General features: G+C 40.4%; 1 protein-coding gene across 7 annotated transcripts in view; it reads right to left on the bottom strand.

The window, feature by feature from the left end:
* Positions 1-11,880, bottom strand: part of MYO5A (myosin VA) — a 105,785-nt gene extending 93,905 nt beyond the window's left edge. For 3 of the 7 annotated variants that reach the window (XM_072402368.1, XM_072402369.1, XM_072402370.1), the window contains exon 1: positions 11,665-11,879. In XM_072402368.1, the coding sequence (XP_072258469.1) occupies positions 11,665-11,691 (27 nt within the window). In that variant the 5' untranslated portion in view covers positions 11,692-11,879. Of the gene's footprint in view, positions 1-11,664 lie in introns of all 7 variants that reach the window. The other 4 variants (XM_072402366.1, XM_072402367.1, XM_072402372.1 and 1 more) reach the window with 2 other exon arrangements.
* Positions 11,881-18,834: the final 6,954 nt, after the last annotated feature.

The following is an 18,834-nucleotide window of genomic DNA, read 5'->3' as shown; positions in this document are numbered from 1 at the left end:
GCACTCTAGGACCAAATTAGAGAATTAGAGGATTTATAAAACATAAAATGCAGAGACAGAATGAGGCAGGACAGGAGTGCTGAAACAGCTACTCTGCTCCCAATCCTTCACTAGGCTTTTATTAGTCACTCTTGGAAAACCTCAGAATATTTCCCTATTACGCATGCTCGGTTTTCACAGCCATTGAGTTATAATTTCCGCTTTCCTTCAGTACAGTCATTTACAAGCCCACACTAGTGTTCAAATCACAGATATGTGCTAAGACTACATTATATGCAGACACACATTGCTTACATATATATAGGGACACATTGTGCTGCTATGCACTTACTTGGAAACCTCTAGCTTTCTGGGCTTTAAAGCAAGCAATAATCTGCTGTTTTTTTTCCTTTATAGGTTACAAAATTGGGCATAGAATTGAGCAAACTCAAACTACTTAGGCTAGGAAAAAAAAACCCTCATGTTAAAAGGTATACACTGGAAACTACTGAAAATACATGGCCTATAGAGTCTAAAGTAAATTTTTAGTAAATATGCAGCTAATAAAATATCTAATCTGGTCTTCACAAATGTTACAAATTAACAACGTTGAACTATGTTGATTATTTTGAAAATACGTGAGTCATTGATCTAGTACAAGCATGTAGATCAGGAGGCCTAAATTCACTTTGACCTTTTAGTCTGTATATGGATTTCAGGTCAGTGGCTTAATGGACTGAGGCCAGAGGGAGGATAAATTCTAGAAGGAAACAATAAAAGCGTTACTGCAGGTTTGCTTGGAGTTTAAGGCCACATATTAGGCCCTGGGCATCAATACCACTAGACATCTATGCCAAGGGCTTCAATGCTCTAAAAAAAAGGTCATTTGTGATTTAGAACATAGCAGTTTCCCTTTAAAACATGTACATGGTCTAATGACTTATTCAGCTTTAAAAGTAAAAAGTACCTCTTAGTGTACATTTACTGCTGTTTCAAAAACTGTGGTTTGACACCTTTTATTTAGTTGCTTTATCCTGCTATGTTGCCAGTCTAGATGCCAATCATGCCTAGAAGAGTGCTTCCATAAAGCAGGAGATATGAGACCAGAACAAAGCCATAATTCAGTGCAAAAGCCTCTGGTATGAGCAATAAAATCTGACTGCCTATTCACCCGTCTGCACTGGTGTACTGCAATAATGCATATTCCTGGACAAGCAAAATGTCATGCATTAACGCATTACATTTAAAATAATGGGCTGTCAACACACCAGGACAGCCACAAAATCAGACACGTACTATTTTCTTCTAATGCAGGGCACAGTGTATGTAGTGCATTACCATGCATTGGGGTGCGCTGCCATGCATGTGCATGACCCAGGATGCCTTTTAGAAAAAATGGCACTATGAAGCATGGTTACATGGGTGATGCCAAAGTGCAATAGCATAATGAGCTTTAAGTAAAATTGGTATAAAAATCAGAACACAATCTTCTAAAATCATGCTACATGATTCTGCTATCTAGCTCTTTTTTTAGATACAACTTAAGATGCAGGAGTCTTGGAGAGACTGCAATGGCTGACACATGATACAGGAAAGTATTGTGGCAATGAGAATGATGAGCAGCACTGATGTCACCGGGCAGTTCTGTACACATCCAGCTTAGTTGGCACAGCGAGTGTCAGAATTCTTGAGGTGCCACCATTACAGCCCATACAAACCATTATCTAGATCAGAATTATATAAAGAATACTGGCTACACAGCAAAGATGTAAAAAGCAAGCCACATGTTAAATCTGAAACAAATTCCTTGGCTTGCACATTAAAATATAAAACATCCCATTATACCACAGAACATCATTTGCCTTGGGAAACAAAAGTGCTTTGTTATCTCCCATAGTAAGGAGGAATACACAGATTCTGATCGCTCTAACACTGTGTAATGGAACATCTGCATGGATCAAAACCACACAGATTACCCCCTCTGAACTTATCAGATGCTATGACAGTAAATGGGTTAATTACACAGAACAGCGATAAAACGCTGGGTGTTCTAGCAGAGCACAAAACTTATTGCATTATGTTCCTGCAGGCTGCTAGGCAACATGACGAAATGCATGACTCCATTACTCACCTTCCTGCAAGAATACCGAAATATCTGTCAGCTGACTAATTTCTGGGTGTGCACTGTTCATCTCACAATCTAGACAAGAGGCTGGGGATGTATGAACTGCCATACAAGAAAAGTTTACTGGCAATATATCTCAAGCAAAAAAGCTGATGAGTAATAGATTAGGAAAGATGCAGAAGTATGCAGTACTGCAGAATTAGGAATGGCAATGAAAGCCCTAATTCTGTAACTCATTGGAAACCCTATTTAATGCCTGAACCGTTTGGGGTAAATATAGAGAGTAATAATGACTGCTTCTATTAAAAAATGCCCCCTTCTGTCTACAGATATTTAGTGTGATCTGTCCAAAGTTTCCAAGCAGGTGTCAACCATGCATGGTCTACTTCTGCCCATCAGATGAGACTGTACTGCACCCCAGTGCTGCAGGGGACACACAGAGGTCTCCTGGTTTGCTGTTTTCTGGGAATTATGAATTGGCTTTAAGCACCAGATGTGTCAGAAGGGCATGCACAGCTCAGCATACATTCTAAATATAAACAACTAGAATAAATGAACGCACGTGCACATGTGTAGAAGTTACATCATCCCAGATTAGCCAATCATGATACCTGGAGATCAGAACCTGGAAAAGTATCAATGTAAAAATGTCAGCACTGCCACAGAGACATGAAGGTTTCTTTAAAAGTGAGTTTACTTTTGATTTAAAGCCAAAATTCCACATGACAAATCAAAGCAATTACCTAAAATCATGTAATGACACGTAAAATCCTTCAACTACACAAAAACCCACCAGGACCAAATAAGATAGTATGTTCTCAATGTGTAAATGTTCTCATTATGGAAAATGTATCTTGCAGCACTGACAAACATGAACAGCATATCTTCTATATACATGGTGAGAAGGGAAGATGGTCCGCACTTTTCCATCCTGCTTGTTTGGTTCTATGATGTGAGTGTATAGTGCACCATGCACAATGTACCGTACCCGAGGTTGGGCTCACGTGGCTCTGGCTTTAAGGGTGAAAGTCAAATGCTTTTTTTTAATGTGTTATAATGCTTTCCAAGATCAGACTTTTAGTTTGCTACATGCCAGGCTTCAATGTCACCAGTGAGTCAGCTTTAGGTTGTCTATGAAGACAGAAGATTAACTAGCTGGTGGACTTTGTTGTCATGTAAAGTTAAAGACTATGCATGCCTAGTTAAATATCTATCGGAAGTTTAGTTATGTGGTATGACTTTTTCACCTTTGCAATGGGCTAATGCCACCAAAGGTTTTTAATGCCATATAACAGCGTTTCTCAACCACGGTTCCCTGAGCGATGAGCAATTTGTGAATCATTTACCACTGATAACAATGATCTTTTTGGCTGTCTATAGGATATAGTAATTATCTGTAAGAGTGTGGATATAGTAATTATAGAAAGGGTTCCCTGAAGACTTGGAAGTTATTTCAAAGGTTCCCCCATGTTAAAAACACTGATTTATTAAAGTTCTCCAAGGCTGGAGAGAATACACTTTCATAATTGAACCTGGGTCATCCTGAAATGGATCTTGTCCAGGATTGAAAACATTTTCTAACAAATAGCTAACTAATAGCTTGACTTTTAGGAAATCCAATACAAGTTTTCTGGATTACCCAGCTTCATTGATGAAAGTGTATTCTCTGCAGCCTTGGAGAACTTTAATAAATCAGGGTCACTGTCTGTCAAGTTGAATAAAGACAGAAACTGAGAAATGTAGCCTATCTATGCTTGTATAAATTATAGGTATTACACTTTACAATTTATCATGCAACATAATGTGTTTCTTTTAAGGAACTGACTATAAACATGCCATAAATTATATGCTATATATTTTTCTACCCTTGAGATCCCTGTGCACATTTAAACTGGCTGAGAAAATTGAACTTTAAAAAAGGGACAAACATAACACCTCACCCACCACCACCACCTTGGCAACACTTCAGTCTTGCAATTACCAAGTCAGGCACTAAGTGCAACATTGTTGGGATGGAGGAGACTCTTGCATGTCTTACACACCTAAAAGTACAGTATATTTTACAGGCTGGCAAAATAAGGAAAAAGTTAACATAGGATGCTAATGGTCCCTTGTGTATAGTGAACCAGTTGGTACTCTTTCAAGGTTTAGGTGCACCTTTACTGAGTTGTGTGCTCCATTCATGAAAGGCTAAGCAACTGCTTCATATTAATGCCCTATTCCAAATACACATATGTATCTCTTTCCCCTCATACACTGCCTTGTAGAAAGCCAGCCTATACCAGCACTGGGCCAATTTACAAGCAGCAGCAATGTCACATCGATTCATCACATGCTCCTCCATACCCTGGTGTAATGGGTATTTTTTTCTCTACAGGGAAAGGAGAGGCAAATACATACTTTTTCAGTATATAATGTTTCACTTTATATTTTTACTCTCAAAACATTTTTTTACCCCATTGTTATCAGTTAGGTAAACTTTGCTAGATAGTTAAGGAGTCTGATATATTTTGCACCTTTAAGCTGCATACATACTTCCAATAAATGTCGTTGGAAACGAACGGCACAACCGATCGTCCGAGAGTCTTTAACAAAAAAGGTGCACAACGATGTCGACGAAGGAGGATTGTCGCTGGAAATGAACGACCGTCCTGTCGGATCTAACTGAGCGACGATCGTTCTCTATCTATCCTGTGTACGGTCGTTCAGTGATCGTGGATGTTTCTGCGGTACACTTTCTCCTTTACATGTCACTTCCTGCATCGTTCAAATGATCGTATCCAGCGTGTGTACATTATTAGTGGATTATATTTGAACGATCGTATCCTTACAGCATGTACAGAATTGTGCACTATACGATTGTTCAAATATATTCCTGCATAATCGTTGATCGGTCGTAATCGTTTTTCTTCAAACAATAATTATTGGAAGGGTGTACCTAGCTTTAACTTACTGAGTACTTATTCTAACAGGGATCTGGAGTAAAAAACAAATACCATGGAACGGATTGCTAAAAGCAACTTATAGAAACCAAAGAAAAAGAAAGAACAGCTCTGTCCTTAGTCTGTGCAGTGTTGTATGGGTAGCAATGGTGAGCTTAATAAAGATGGACTTTCCTAGTACCCCTGTCATAGTCTGGACTGGTTCCATAACACAAATCTACATGTATAATAATACTTACAATAACACAGTACAAAAACAAGTTTAAGAGATTTACGCCAAAAAGAAAAGGAGGCTGACATTCAATTAAATAGATTAAGTTAATGGCTTGGTGACCAAAGTTCTTCTTAGAGTATAGAAATGTTTTGCAAACTTTAAACAATACAGCATTTGTCTGAAGTCTGAGATGAAATCTTAAAATTGAAATCAACTGAATATAGCCATCAAACATTCCTAAACTAGAAGTCAAATCGTTCACCAGATCACAAATTTATAAACAGCTTTATCATAGCATGTAATTTACTATAATGTATGTTAATCTTCAATGTGAGGCCTAAATGGAAGGATATCTAACCCAAGAATAAAAATATCTGCATGAACCGAGTCCCATGTTTCCCATGAACTGATATCCACCAATATACAAAGTGTCCCAATAAATCTACACTTCAATACTAGAGGAACAACTAGGTGAAAACACCTTAATTTTGGGGTACAAATGGCTCTACCAGTCTTGAGATTTAGAAAACGTCATGCAAGCAGAATCTTTGCAGCTTTCCTCCCTCCTTGTGATTTACAGCAGGCAGCTCTGAGTGCCTCTAAATTAACAAGTAGATGCATGTTGTGATCCTGTAGCACCAATAAAAACAAAGCAATATACTAGAAATGCTGGAGCTAACAGTCTTCATTTCCCCAGAGAGCTGCCATGATTTCTATCCCAACAATCAATCATTCTGGTTACCTGGTAAACTCATGTCTTGGGCATATTTCAACAGGTATAAAGTGTCACCATAATGTAATATTACATTAGAGGAATGAAAATAAATACCATTTTTTATTTATATCATCCTTATCATCATGTATTCATATTGTACCAACAAATTACACAGCATGGATTATTGCTGAATTCAGAAAAAAAACAAAAGTAATGGAGATACCTAAGCCTAAGAAGGCCTAAACCACGTCAATGTGCAATAAAACTCTAGAACAGGGTTCAGCAAACTTTTTGGACTACTAGGCCATTTCAGGAGGTCAAGGCACACTAGGTCAGAAGAAACAAGTTGTCCAAGGAAAGGTTTTTTTCCAACTGTGTCTGCAAGCAAGCAGCCTCAGTCTTCCGCTCATCCGTAGTGTAGTCTCTGTACGTGTGTGCGTGCTTGGGATCGAAATGCCCCTTGAGATTCGACCGCTTGAAAGTGCTGTTGGTGTCGTTGCACACTAAACACAGGGCTTTGCTGCCGGGTTGGATGAAGAATAATTTGTCAGTCCATTCAGGGTTGGACACCCCAGGCCGGATCCAACAATAAACAACTAGGGGGGGTTAGGCCAGAATGGAATACTGACTAGGCCGTATTCGGCCTAAAGGCCGGAGTTTGCCTTCATTTGCTCTAGAAATAAAAAAATTGCAACCAGATAAATCCTTTATTGCAGAAAGGACAGGAGATCTTGCTTCTTCAAAAATGTTACCAGTCTGACTGCATTTTTTAGATACACTCACCTTTCCCCATTTCATCACCAGCGCCACCAACTTCTTTTATTTCTTCCTGGTTTAAATCATTGGCCATCTTGATTGACTGAGCAGGGATGATGTAACTTGGGTGCAGAAGTTCATTAGCAATATATTACATTGTCCTGCACATGCACAGCTCAGAAGTGTTTCTGGAGATAATAGCGCTAAGGCATTATTTATTGCATAAGGGACATCGCCTGTCCTTTTCTGCAATAAGCCCTGCCTGATCACAAATTTCTAAAGTGGAACTTTAGTTCTGCTTCAACCCAAGTGCTTATGTTGCACATAAAGGATAATTCCCCTCAAATAATTTGTGTGGATCACAAATTTATCATTATACATGGTTCTAACCCTTTCAATATTTTAAGTTCATTCTTAAATGATATAGTTAGAACAGTCTGTAACCCAGAAATGTATAACTGTAGGAACACAATCCAGCCAGTTGCTGATTTCTAAAACCAGAAAGAAAATAATATTGCAATTCTGCCTATAGCAACGTAAAGGAAAAACACATAAAACAACGTACTAGGAAAACACATAATTTGTTGCTATGGGTAACAATGTTATTTTTACCCTCTTCTCAGACACCAGATGGTTATAATGGGCACCTTCTAACACTTCCTACATAAATCACTGGCTGTCTTCCTTGAAGAAGCGTAGATGCCATTCCACTCCACATTTATAGTATGAGATGTTAATGTACACACAATTATAGAATGCCTTAAGAAATGAACTTTAGTGAAAGGCCACAGAACATTTTTTTACAAGCAAGTCAAACTGCTTTTTCCTCCGCTATGCACTGTAAAATGAACAAAGATCTCCTGGGCTTGACAAAGATATTTTTGTGTAAAAATGAGTTCCTGCATTCCTAAAAGCTATCTCCAGCAACTAAAGACAAATCAGATGACCCCCATATGTTTTTATAGGTGGAGGCATTTCCAACTCATTCACCAGTGGGCACAAATATACTGGAGCACATAACAAAAGCATACACCTACCAGCAAAGGAATCACCGACAGGTAAAGTGATCACCATCCACTATCAGAATGTCAATCCCAAATGGCAATAGAATGGGGTATATTAGGCAAGTAAACAATCAAATCCTAAAGCAGAACTAAACATAAATTAAAATAAAATGCCAGGTCTTTTAATACAAGAGGTACAAGCGATGTCCCTTCTGCAATAAAATAACCTTACCTGCCTGGTCATGTTTTCTTTTTAAATTTCACTCACCTGTCCCCGTTTAGTCACAAACACCATTAAATCCCCCCGATCTTCTTCCAGGTCCCTAATCTATAGCCTTCTTGATCGGCCAGACCGGAGTGATGTGCATGCAAGTTCATTAATTCCTGGTAGCCCGGGGGGATGTTGAGTACACTAGGACGTGCATGAGCAGCTCAGTGTACACAGAAGATTGTGAACAGGCAGGTAAGTTTATTTTATAGCAGCTTGGGCATCACCTGTCCTTCTGCAATAAAGAACCTTCCTGCTCACATGTATTGGAAACAGGAAAGATGGACACATGTAAGAATCTGAGATTCAGGCGAAAGATTCTAAGGTTTGTCTGAATGTTTTTGCTCTGCTTTGGGGGATCAGAGTAAAGTCGGATACTCGGATATGCATGCTTGTGTCTGAATTCACACAAGAAGCACCCCATATTGTTCCCATGAAATGCTTCCCTTGTCTTTTCTTTGTTTCTTGTTCAGCTTTAAGCAAAATGCTGTTTTTCACCAAGTGTTTGCAGTATGAAAGGAGACTTGGGTGAGTGACTACACACAACTCATACAATGATACCCTACTCTCACATCCCAGAACAAAAATATCCAAAGAAGCAACGCATACAGATTGTCATTTTCTACCAATTCCACAGGAAGGCATTGAAAAAAATTCCAGAAAGTCAAACAGTAGTGTGTGAAATGCTTAGCAACCATTCAAGCTGTCATTTCTAAAGTGTAGGTTAGAAAGTGAAAGCATTTCTTTGGTTGCTACGAGCAACCACTGACTGTTTTGTTTGCAATGACAGTGAGGACTTATGTATGGAGAAAGTGAAACATTGCCCATTGCGCTGCATGCAGTGTGCAAACAAATAGGATTCCTCATAAATCTCGGAAATGCCTGGCTGTCGGCAGAGATTTAGGTGAAAGATGTGTAAATACAATTAGAGATAAGAGGTCACACTCACATAACTGGTTACTGGAATCATTAACAATGTCAGTGACCTGCAGTGACACCTAGGAAGTACAAACGTCAGGATATAAGTCAAGGGGACAGGAGGAGAACACCCTGCCCCGAAGAGCTTACAATCTAAGAGGTGGGGGAAGTAACACACAATAGGATCTTATTGGAAGTCCAAAAATATGGCAAACGTAATATTGTACCCTTACAATTGTCGGATTAGCAACATTTTTTAAGTTAAGTGGGATAAAACTTTAGGCAGGTGGTGGTACCTGTATTGTGACCCAACTTTTCAGTAACAGCCCAAAAACAGCAAGGTGGTCGCTGAAAAACTCCGGGTGGTGCACCCGGCTAAAAGGGACTGGCGGGATATCCCAATAGTTGAAATACAACACAAATTGCTTTCCTTCTATCTATATTTACCGATATGTCTGATCTGTGTCCACTGATGACAATAACAATAGGTTTTAAGTGAACATGTCCAACTAAAACCACAAAAAACTTTTTTTACAAGTGCACTTTAGTTCTGATTTTTTTTTAAATAGGTAATTGTATTAAAAGTAAAAGTTAACCCGAGTGTACTAAGCTACACACAGTGGTCCACACAATACACAATAGGTTCTTGCAGCACACCAACATGTTACAGTACATTTGTCTGCCAAAACAAGACTTTCCATTTACATCTGCTCAGACAGGCCTGGCAATGGCACAGTTGGTGGTAAATCTTGCACAGGACGTTCTGAGAGGTGAAGTCAGCTTTACACGTAACGGTTTCCGGCAAATTACTACGGAAATGTGGTCATACACCGCTGTATACACTATATTATATACAATATATATGATTGGTGGGGATGGTAATAAAAAAACATTGGTAGCAAAGCTTAGCAAAGAGTTCCTTTTCTACATTTTGGTTCTGTACCAATGAATAAGGATTTCAGAGATTCAAATCTCCCATTCTTTTTCATAGATCAGTACTTTTTATTTTAAAGTGTACCTGTCACCTGCAACCGTTATGAACCACACTATTCATGGCGACAGAGTCTTTTGATTCACTAGGTCAATGTTTAGGTCGTGTACACGCCATGATTCATGTATGTAATAGCTTCTAGGAACTGACAAGCAGAACATGAGGCCTGCCCACCAAAGGGCTTCCTCTGTATTCAGACAACTGCCACATTGTATGTAAAGTGTTTCAAGTCCCATACATATATTATTATTATTATTATAAAAATATATAAGTAAAAACCTTTTGTTATTCCATTTACTATCACTTTTAGCACTACATAGTGTGCACAAGCATGGTAACTTTTACATTTACATTCCTGCATTGCAGGAAATGCATCCTCTGCTTCAATCAGCCTGCAGCACAAGTACTAATTCTTCATCTCAGTCCTATAGAAGACAAATAAATTCTGTTCTTCTCGTCATGATAAATGGCGAGCATGCTTTCCTCTACCCTGCATCCTAGTCCAATCCAAAGGGCAAAGTGCTGAACATAAGCAATTGTCAAGGACAAAATGGAACACCAGCTATCCAATGTCAAAGTATCCAGCACCAAAAACTATACCCCGAAGGAGGAATTATACCAAGAATGCCTAATAACACATCTTGTCTTTAACAGGAGGCAACAACCATGAGCTGAACAATAAGAACAAAGCTCTAAGGAAGATCAGAGCAAATGCGAAGGGCGGCAGATGTTTAGCTGCTAAATCCAGAGGGATGAGAGGCAGAGCTGGATGCAGCGCGGCCTGGATGGAGGATGCTCGGCACAATGGGAAGCAAGGCGTCATTTATAGACGTGTCCCAGCCCTACAAGCTTATGGAGGGCTATAATGATCTGTGGCCTGGATAGAGGATGACAACTCTAGATGACAGGCACAATGACAACCCAAGACTTCATTTAAGACATGTCCCAGCCCATTGGGTGACACAGTAATCTGTGGTCTGCATAGATGACTGCACGCTCAGTATATAGCACAATAGTAGGGACAGACTTTCCCAGCCCTGGCATGCTAAGGATCTGTGGCCTGGATAAATGACAGCCATACAATTAGGGTGCAAGGCCTTAATTACAGAGGTGCCCCAGCGCTAAAAGCATATGGGGTGCTACAGTGATCTATGGCCTGTATAAAAGGATGACAGTCCTGAATGGAAGGCACAATAGGAGGGCTTTATTGATAGAGGTGCCCCAGCCCTGCCATCATATGGGGTGCTACAATCATCTATACATAGTAGGATGACAGCTATGGATAATCAGCACATAGAACATCAGCAGGGACTGACTTCCATTCATAGAGGTGCCCCAGCACCATATGGGGTGCTATAATGATCCATAGGCTGGGCTGGTGCTGATCAGCATAATAGGAAGGCTTAAATATTCATAAAGATGCCCCATCCCTGGCATCATATGGGTAGATGAGAACTGTATGGGGGCCAAGCCTTTATTCATAGAGGTGCCCCAGACCTGGAAGCATTTGGGGTGCTATGATGATCTATAGCCCGGCATCACATGGGGTGATCATCCTCTGTACAATGGGTAGAAGATGACAGCTATGGATGGTCAGCTCATAGAACAAAGCAGGGTCAGCCTTCCATTCATAGAGGGGCCCATCCCTGGCATCATATGGGGTCCCATAGCCCATGCAGAGGATGGCAGTACAATAGGAAGGCTGCATTCATAGAGGTGCCCCATCCCTGGCATGATATGAGCAGCCCTTACCTTGGTGTAAAGCTCCGATGCTGCCATGCTGCTATTCCCTGGCCCCCCCGGTCCCGCGTGTAATCCCCCCGCAGGTGGACGGAGCGATCAGCTCTCCGGCTCCGATGTGTTCAGCAGTCCGGGGCAGCGGAGATCGCCATGTTACCTGAGCAGATTTCTATTTTGGTGTCGGTCTCTGTGCATTGTGGGTATCAGTGATGGCTGGAGGGGAAGCTGTGATTCTTGCTGGGCTGACTCTGCCTCCCATCGGCTGGATCTAGAGCATCTCCTACCGCACTGCGCCTGTCCTCCGCTAGAGGGCGCCACAGCTCACACCAAACATCACCTTAACCCTGTGTGCTGGACTTGTGTGAATCCATGCTATACATTCGCCTTGTGTTCACATTATTTCTCAACAAATATGTTTGCACCATTGTGCTGTGATACAGAGGGGGTTTATACACCACAAGCGGTGAACCATGCTTCACGCAGAGGTGCATTGTGGTAAAGTGCGTTGGAGCCATTGTACAGTACACATCTATTATGTTGAACAACAATATATATAAATAAATATTTGTAGTTTTTTTGCTCTATTGTCAGTCCATTAATTAACGCACTTTAACCCATAACGAGTGCAATGTGCCAAGACAGCGAGATCTGTATGGGCCATAATGTCAGCAATGTCACAGCTGCACTACAATGACATCATGTGTGTAATGCCCTGCAGACCTAATATCCTATAAAAGCATCAGGGGCCCCTTTACACCTACCTGGTGTGTTACCATACACGCATTAAATGCCAAAAATGTACCTGCATTACCATGTGTTGCAGTACAAAGCTAATGCACTGGTGACCTATACAAAATATTTAGAAAATGCAATGTGCATGAGATGCTTCACTGCACATTTTAGTATTCTGCACGGTCCTGCAACACAACATTCATTTAAAATGAATGGGCTGCCTTAACACAATGCACTGTAACACGTGACATGATGCATGATAACATATGTGTATAATCCTGTGATTCTGGCCTATTTGAATGTATATATGTGAATGTTGAGTCACATATATGCAGCAAGTTCACATGCATTGACCAAAAGTCTACTTTTTTTATCAGTTCATAAATGTAATAAGATGGATGGAATGGATGGAAATAGCAACTCATGTCAATGCATTACAACGTGTGTGAAAATAATATGCAGCAGCCTTAGGCTGGCTTCACACCTTTGTAGACAGAACACATGGGACCGTGGTAAAATACATTGCTCCAGCACATTGAGAGTGTCATTTACTGTATATTTTAATGATTATTTTTATTGAGTTTTATAGAAAATGTGCATAGCAGGGAATGTAACAGAAAAGGGGACACATTTGTTAACTGTGGATTGGTTTTTGACAATCCCTACAGAATATAATAACAATAAATTTCATGGAAACCAAGAAGAACAAGCAATATGTTGATGGGAAGGGATAGGTATATGAGGAGGGGAAGGTACCAGGTTGTAGTTATAGTACGATGCAGGTGAACCTTGGAGAATCTCTCTCTGCGAGAAGCAAAGGAAGGTGTAAAAATATAAGTTATTTCCTTGGAAACGACTTCAGTAGGTATCCACGGATCCCAGGTGTGATATGGTAACGTATGCTGCTAATTGGATATATGATATCAGGTGTGCAACCCACTTGGGGGATGAGGGGTCAAGTTTGGGGAACAGTGCATTTTGTATTGTCTTAGGCAAGGTTAATTGAGTAGTTGAATAGATTGGGTAAATATTCTAATTCAGAAGCAACTAACCCAGGGGCATTGCCACCATGTCTGTAGAACTGTGCAAGTATAGCCACATCACAAAGGAGGGAGACACTTGGGTTTTGCTTTTGAAGTCTAACAGGAACCCAATGCCAGCACAGTATTGTATGAACATCCAGGATTGAAAACAATTGCCAACTAATAGCAAATTATTTTTTAGAAATCCATTCCAGGGTTGTTGGATCACCCAGTTTTTCCTATGATAGTCTATATTCTCTAGTCTTGGAGAGCTTTACTAAATCAGGCCCAATGTCTCTGGCCAATCTTGAACTTACCGATAAGTTCCAAAAACAGTTTCCTGATTTTTCAGTTTCATGTAAAACATTTTACACTCAGAGTGAAAGAGGGCTACCTAAATCAATGATATTCTACTCCTGGAACTGTCCACTGCTTTGCAAGTCCTGTCGAAAGGAGTGCGACGAGAAAAGGATGTCATCAATTTCAACTTGGATTTACCAAATGATCAAATTTGAAAATAATGAAACGTTTCCAAAGGGGGAGGGTTGTGATGTGCTTATAGTGTGTGCAGGGATTATCACATCTCACCATCGTAGTACGACATCAATCCTGAGGAACCCTTTGTTAATTCACCATTGAAAAGGGGATCGATCATAGTCAGGTGAGAATTCTGGGTTCCCCCAAAGTGGGTCCAGGGGGATGTGAGGGGAATGCAACCTATAATTATATCTTTGTGTGTCACAAACTAAAAAGGAGTATGAAGGGGATGAGCACAAAATTCTGGGTCTCAGCTTGGGGGAAATCCACAAAGCAAACAATAGGGATTGGTTTATAATAGAAAGCCTTTAACAACACCCATTGAGGTCCAGGGTTAGGTATTGTGCATTAAGCCAGATAGGCAATCTGAGCCCCTCAATGATATTGTATTAAATCCAGGACCCCAGGAGCTCTCAGGGATCTTGGTGTGTAGAGAGTGTCCCTGATTCTGGGGCACTTGTAACCCCTGATAAATGTGAGTATTTTATTCTGCAAATTCAACAAAATGTTCTTTGGAATAGGGATTGGGAAGGCTTGAAAAAGAAGTAATTCATTCATTTTAGGTGACACAATCCGTCCAAACCATGAAGGTGGAGCAGCTGACCATTTCAATAGGTCAATAATTATCTTTAAACAAAGTGTTACCTTTAGGGGTAAGATGAATTCCTAAGTATGGGATGAAGTTTGTTCCCCAAGTAAAGTCTAAATTCTTTTTTAAAAGACTGAAGAGAGGAAGAGGGAGGATAATCACGAGAGCCACCGTTGCTTTGCTGTTTCAAAAAAATGTGGTCTAGTAGTAAACTGGGGAGGAGGTGCGGTATATTAAGCCCCTGTTGGTATAATTGGAAATTATATTAAATTCATTGGTGGTCAGTGGCTATAGTAAAGCCTCCAACTTTCATGGTGGTCATTGGCAGAGCCACTGCCAGACAGAAACCAATCTATCTAGTAGGACTGATGAATTTTTAGTACCACCACTGCCATTCTGCACTATTGTCATGAATCTTAAGAGACAGCTCGCTGGGCACGAGCAATGCAGAAATGTCTAGAATCTGGGACTGCAGGCAGCCGTGAGCATTACCGGTATTTATAATAGGGATGATTGCTCTAAGCATTCTCCATAAATAAAATGTATTCCACAAAAGGATTCTGGAAGATCAGCTCAGACATGGCTGCCATAGAAGGGTAACAAGAGCAGGGAATATCATGACCACATTCACAGACATCACTATAGGCTTGGTATGGCAAACAGAAGAAATAAAACAAGATAAGGAGCTTTCCAGATTTAGAGATGGCTCCACAAGAGGAATTAGTATTTATTTAATGCCTGACATTACAATGGCTTGGTAGTAACAAATCATAGTTAAACATTTTCCCATGTCCAAGCAATTTGGTGGCACTGGGAAAAGAAAAAATATAACTGCAATTGTATGGAACATAAACAAAGCCTGAAGTATTACTGAACAATCCCTCATCCATAGCACCAGCCATTCCTGCCAACCTATTGTTGATGAGTTCTTATGGTCCATAGCACTGGGGAGCAGCTAAATAATGATGGGACTCTGCCCTCTGTATATGGCTAATAGGGCCCACTGCTAACTTCCTTCATTTTAGGCCAGTACCGCATTTGAAGTAGTTCAAGTAGTTCAGTGTAAGGACAAAAACTCCCATGCAAAGATTTTTAAATGACTGGTGGTGAGGTGGATAATAGATCAATAGTTTTTTCCATCTTTGTTTTCTATAGGGATTTAGGGCTACATACACACGTGCAATAATTGTCGTTGGAAAGGATCTATCACAATTCTTTCCAACGACTGCATGATGCATGAACAAGCGCTGTACCTACAGCATCGTTCTGCTCTATAGAGAGGGGAGGGGGAGAACGAACGATGGAGCGGCACCCCACTGTGCTCTCTCCCCATCACTTGCATTATGATCGTTCGTCGTCCATCGTCTGTGGTCTGCCAGGACAATGATAATGAATGACAGGATAAAGATAATGAATGACAAGCACTGTACACACGCCAGATTCTCGTCCGATAGGCCTGAGACGATTATCCGACAAAAACAATTGCACATGTGTACGTAGCCTTAAAATGAAACTAATGTCCCACTTTGAAAATTGGTGATTCAGGGAGGTGTTTATTGCAGAAAAGGACCAGCAATGTCCCTTCTTCTGTTCTTACCTGCCCGACCGCCACTCAGCTGTCAAATTTTGAGTACTTTCAGCGTTTGTTGCCAGCGATATCCAGCAATCCTGGCTCCCCCTGCGTATGCTGGGAATAAACAAACTACCACGCGCTTGCACAGGAGTTACGTCATCCCAGCCCGACCAATCAGGATGGCCGAAGATCAGGAAAAAAGTAGAAGGAAGAAGATGGCGATGCCTTTAACAGAACGGGCACAAAACGGTTCCTAACGGGTTTAATTCTGCTTGAACACTTCACCTTGATTAAAAATTACATATTTTAAATATATAGAGAAAAACTGGTTACAGCCCAACCCCAAGCTCCATGTTTGCCTCTTGAAGACCCCCAGAGGTAAAAAATTATTTTATGGTTTATTTTATGCTTTTCTTTTTCAAGGCTTTCTTATTTTAAGTTCAAGGAATAGATCCCTAGATCCCCTTTCCATTTGGTCTCTCCATAGAAGGTTCTGAATGGTTCATGGAGTTGCACGGACATGATAGAACAGCACCGCTCTGTGCAATATTACACTGAGGGGGGCATTTATCAAAACTCTGATTGTTGGCAGTTTCTGTGAGGGACAGGAAATAAAAACAAGTGGCCCTATATGATCGTCACTTCCACCTCACCCCATTTGTTTTTCTTTAATAGCTTAATTAAAACATATTTTTTAGTATATTACTTAGTATTATGGATTTAGGATGGTCATTTCTGCTTGATTTATGGTGCTTGTGTCCAGAATGACTAAAATATTGGTTATACAATGTTTATGGTTTATGAGTTAATAAAGTTCAATTTAAATTTTAATGTATACCGCAATAAAAGTTCACAACCCAAATTTTTCTACCTTTATGTGTCTATGTTTCATTATTTTATTTGTTCATGTTATTCACTTTGGGGTGAGGTGATGGTGGGTGTGTACAATCCCATGATCTTTGTATATTCTTAACGTAAGTCAGGGATAGATTTATATTTTTATCAACCACCATAAAAATTAATGTGTTTATTGTGTGTGTGTAATCAAAGTGCTTCTTACTATTTCCAGGTTCTGAGCTTTACATTTAGTACAAAATAAGTGCTCAGTTTCAGCACAAAGAGAATAGAGGCAGAAGCAATATAAAAATGGGAGTTACACATTTCCCAGTAGAAATCTTCCAGGTCCATGTGTTTTAATGGCAGTAATTGATTCCCACTAGGGAATGTCAGATTCCCTGTTTTATAGACCTATGTCTTCCAGATTGACACTGAATGCCATTCAACCCAGAAGACCGATGACATCTAGTGGCAGGAAGTGGGTACTGCAGTAAGGTGGAAATTATGGCAAGTATAAACATCCATGGGCCAAAACACCCCCCATGGAGAAGTGGAGAAGTTTAGCAAAACAATAAAAATGCTGATTGCCTTATTCTTATTTATTTTAAATTGGTATGATGGTGGCAGCTTGTAGGCTTTCAGCTCCTGGGAAATAGCTAGATACAATCCATGTACATTTAGCATTATCAGAAGACATAGAAGTTTCAGTCGGACAAAGGGAGTCGGACAAAGAGAAGTTACTGCTGTAATTTGGGACCTCTCCCTTTCTACTGGTAAATACCCCTCAGCTTTCAAACATGCCATAATTCTCCCTATTCTAAAGCAACCCTCACTAGATCCCTCCCTACCCTCTAACTACCGTCCTATCTCCCTTCTTCCATATGTCTCCAAACTTCTTAAACGCCTTGTCTACAAAAAACTCACCCATTACCTGAGCACCAACTCTTATTCACGGGTGAGTGTCTTATTTTAATTATTTTTTCAAAAATCAGGGGTGGCTTATTTATTGGGGATGACTTAAAATGGGGGAAACAGGGTAGGTTTAAATGGGCCCTGTGGGAAACCACACATTTTTTTGGGATAAACACAGATCCGAAAGGAAAATCTCCAAAACAAACAATAGAAGGCGGACTTAGAGGGCTTCGGTGTTCCTTTGTACTCTAAATTTTTATGTATAATTATTGTATAATTTGGCCAACCTTTTTTTAAAAACCTGCACCTAAAGGGTATCTAAAGCCAAATAATTTTATATTTAAGTATTTGTTAATATAATGCAATATGTTTTCAGTCTTGGTGTCTGCATTTCTAGGAACATTTTTAGGGAGTTAGAAAAATACCTGTTGACTTGGCCGAAACGCAGTGACCTTGTAACTTCCAGTGAGCTGAGGAAGTTATCTTCCTTCTCTTAACTACTATTCTGCACCCCCCCCCCTCCCCCAAGAGGCAAATAAGTTTGCAGTAGAATTAAACACCGGAACTGCATACTTTTTTAGGGTCAGTGATTAAGAAGATACCAAATGCAGAGGTTAGAACATCAGGCGGGCAGGCAATCAGCAATGGCAGCCTTCTTCATTTCTCTAATCCAGAATCAGTATTCTTTTTTCAATGGTTGGATATTTTTATTGGGTGACCAAGCATTATCAGATCAGCGTTATCAGTCTAGAGCAGGGGTCGGCAACCTGCGGCTCCCGAGCCACATGCGGCTCTTTAGATGTAAAGCTGCGGCTCTTTAATTCAGTCTGTCGGAAGCTATTCTATCTCTCAGCCTGGCTTTTCACCACACCCCTCCCCCGTGACACTCGAGAGCTTCCCACGAACTGAAGACAGTGAGGACCCGTGTCACGGGGGAGGGGTGTGGTGGAAAGCCAGGCTGAGGGATAGAATAGCTTCCG

This window comes from Pyxicephalus adspersus, chromosome 2, assembly GCF_032062135.1.
Source record: "Pyxicephalus adspersus chromosome 2, UCB_Pads_2.0, whole genome shotgun sequence".
Lineage (NCBI taxonomy): Eukaryota > Metazoa > Chordata > Amphibia > Anura > Pyxicephalidae > Pyxicephalus > Pyxicephalus adspersus.
The sequence above is the reverse complement of the archived record's forward strand: the minus strand, read 5'-3'. Positions and strand labels throughout refer to the sequence as shown.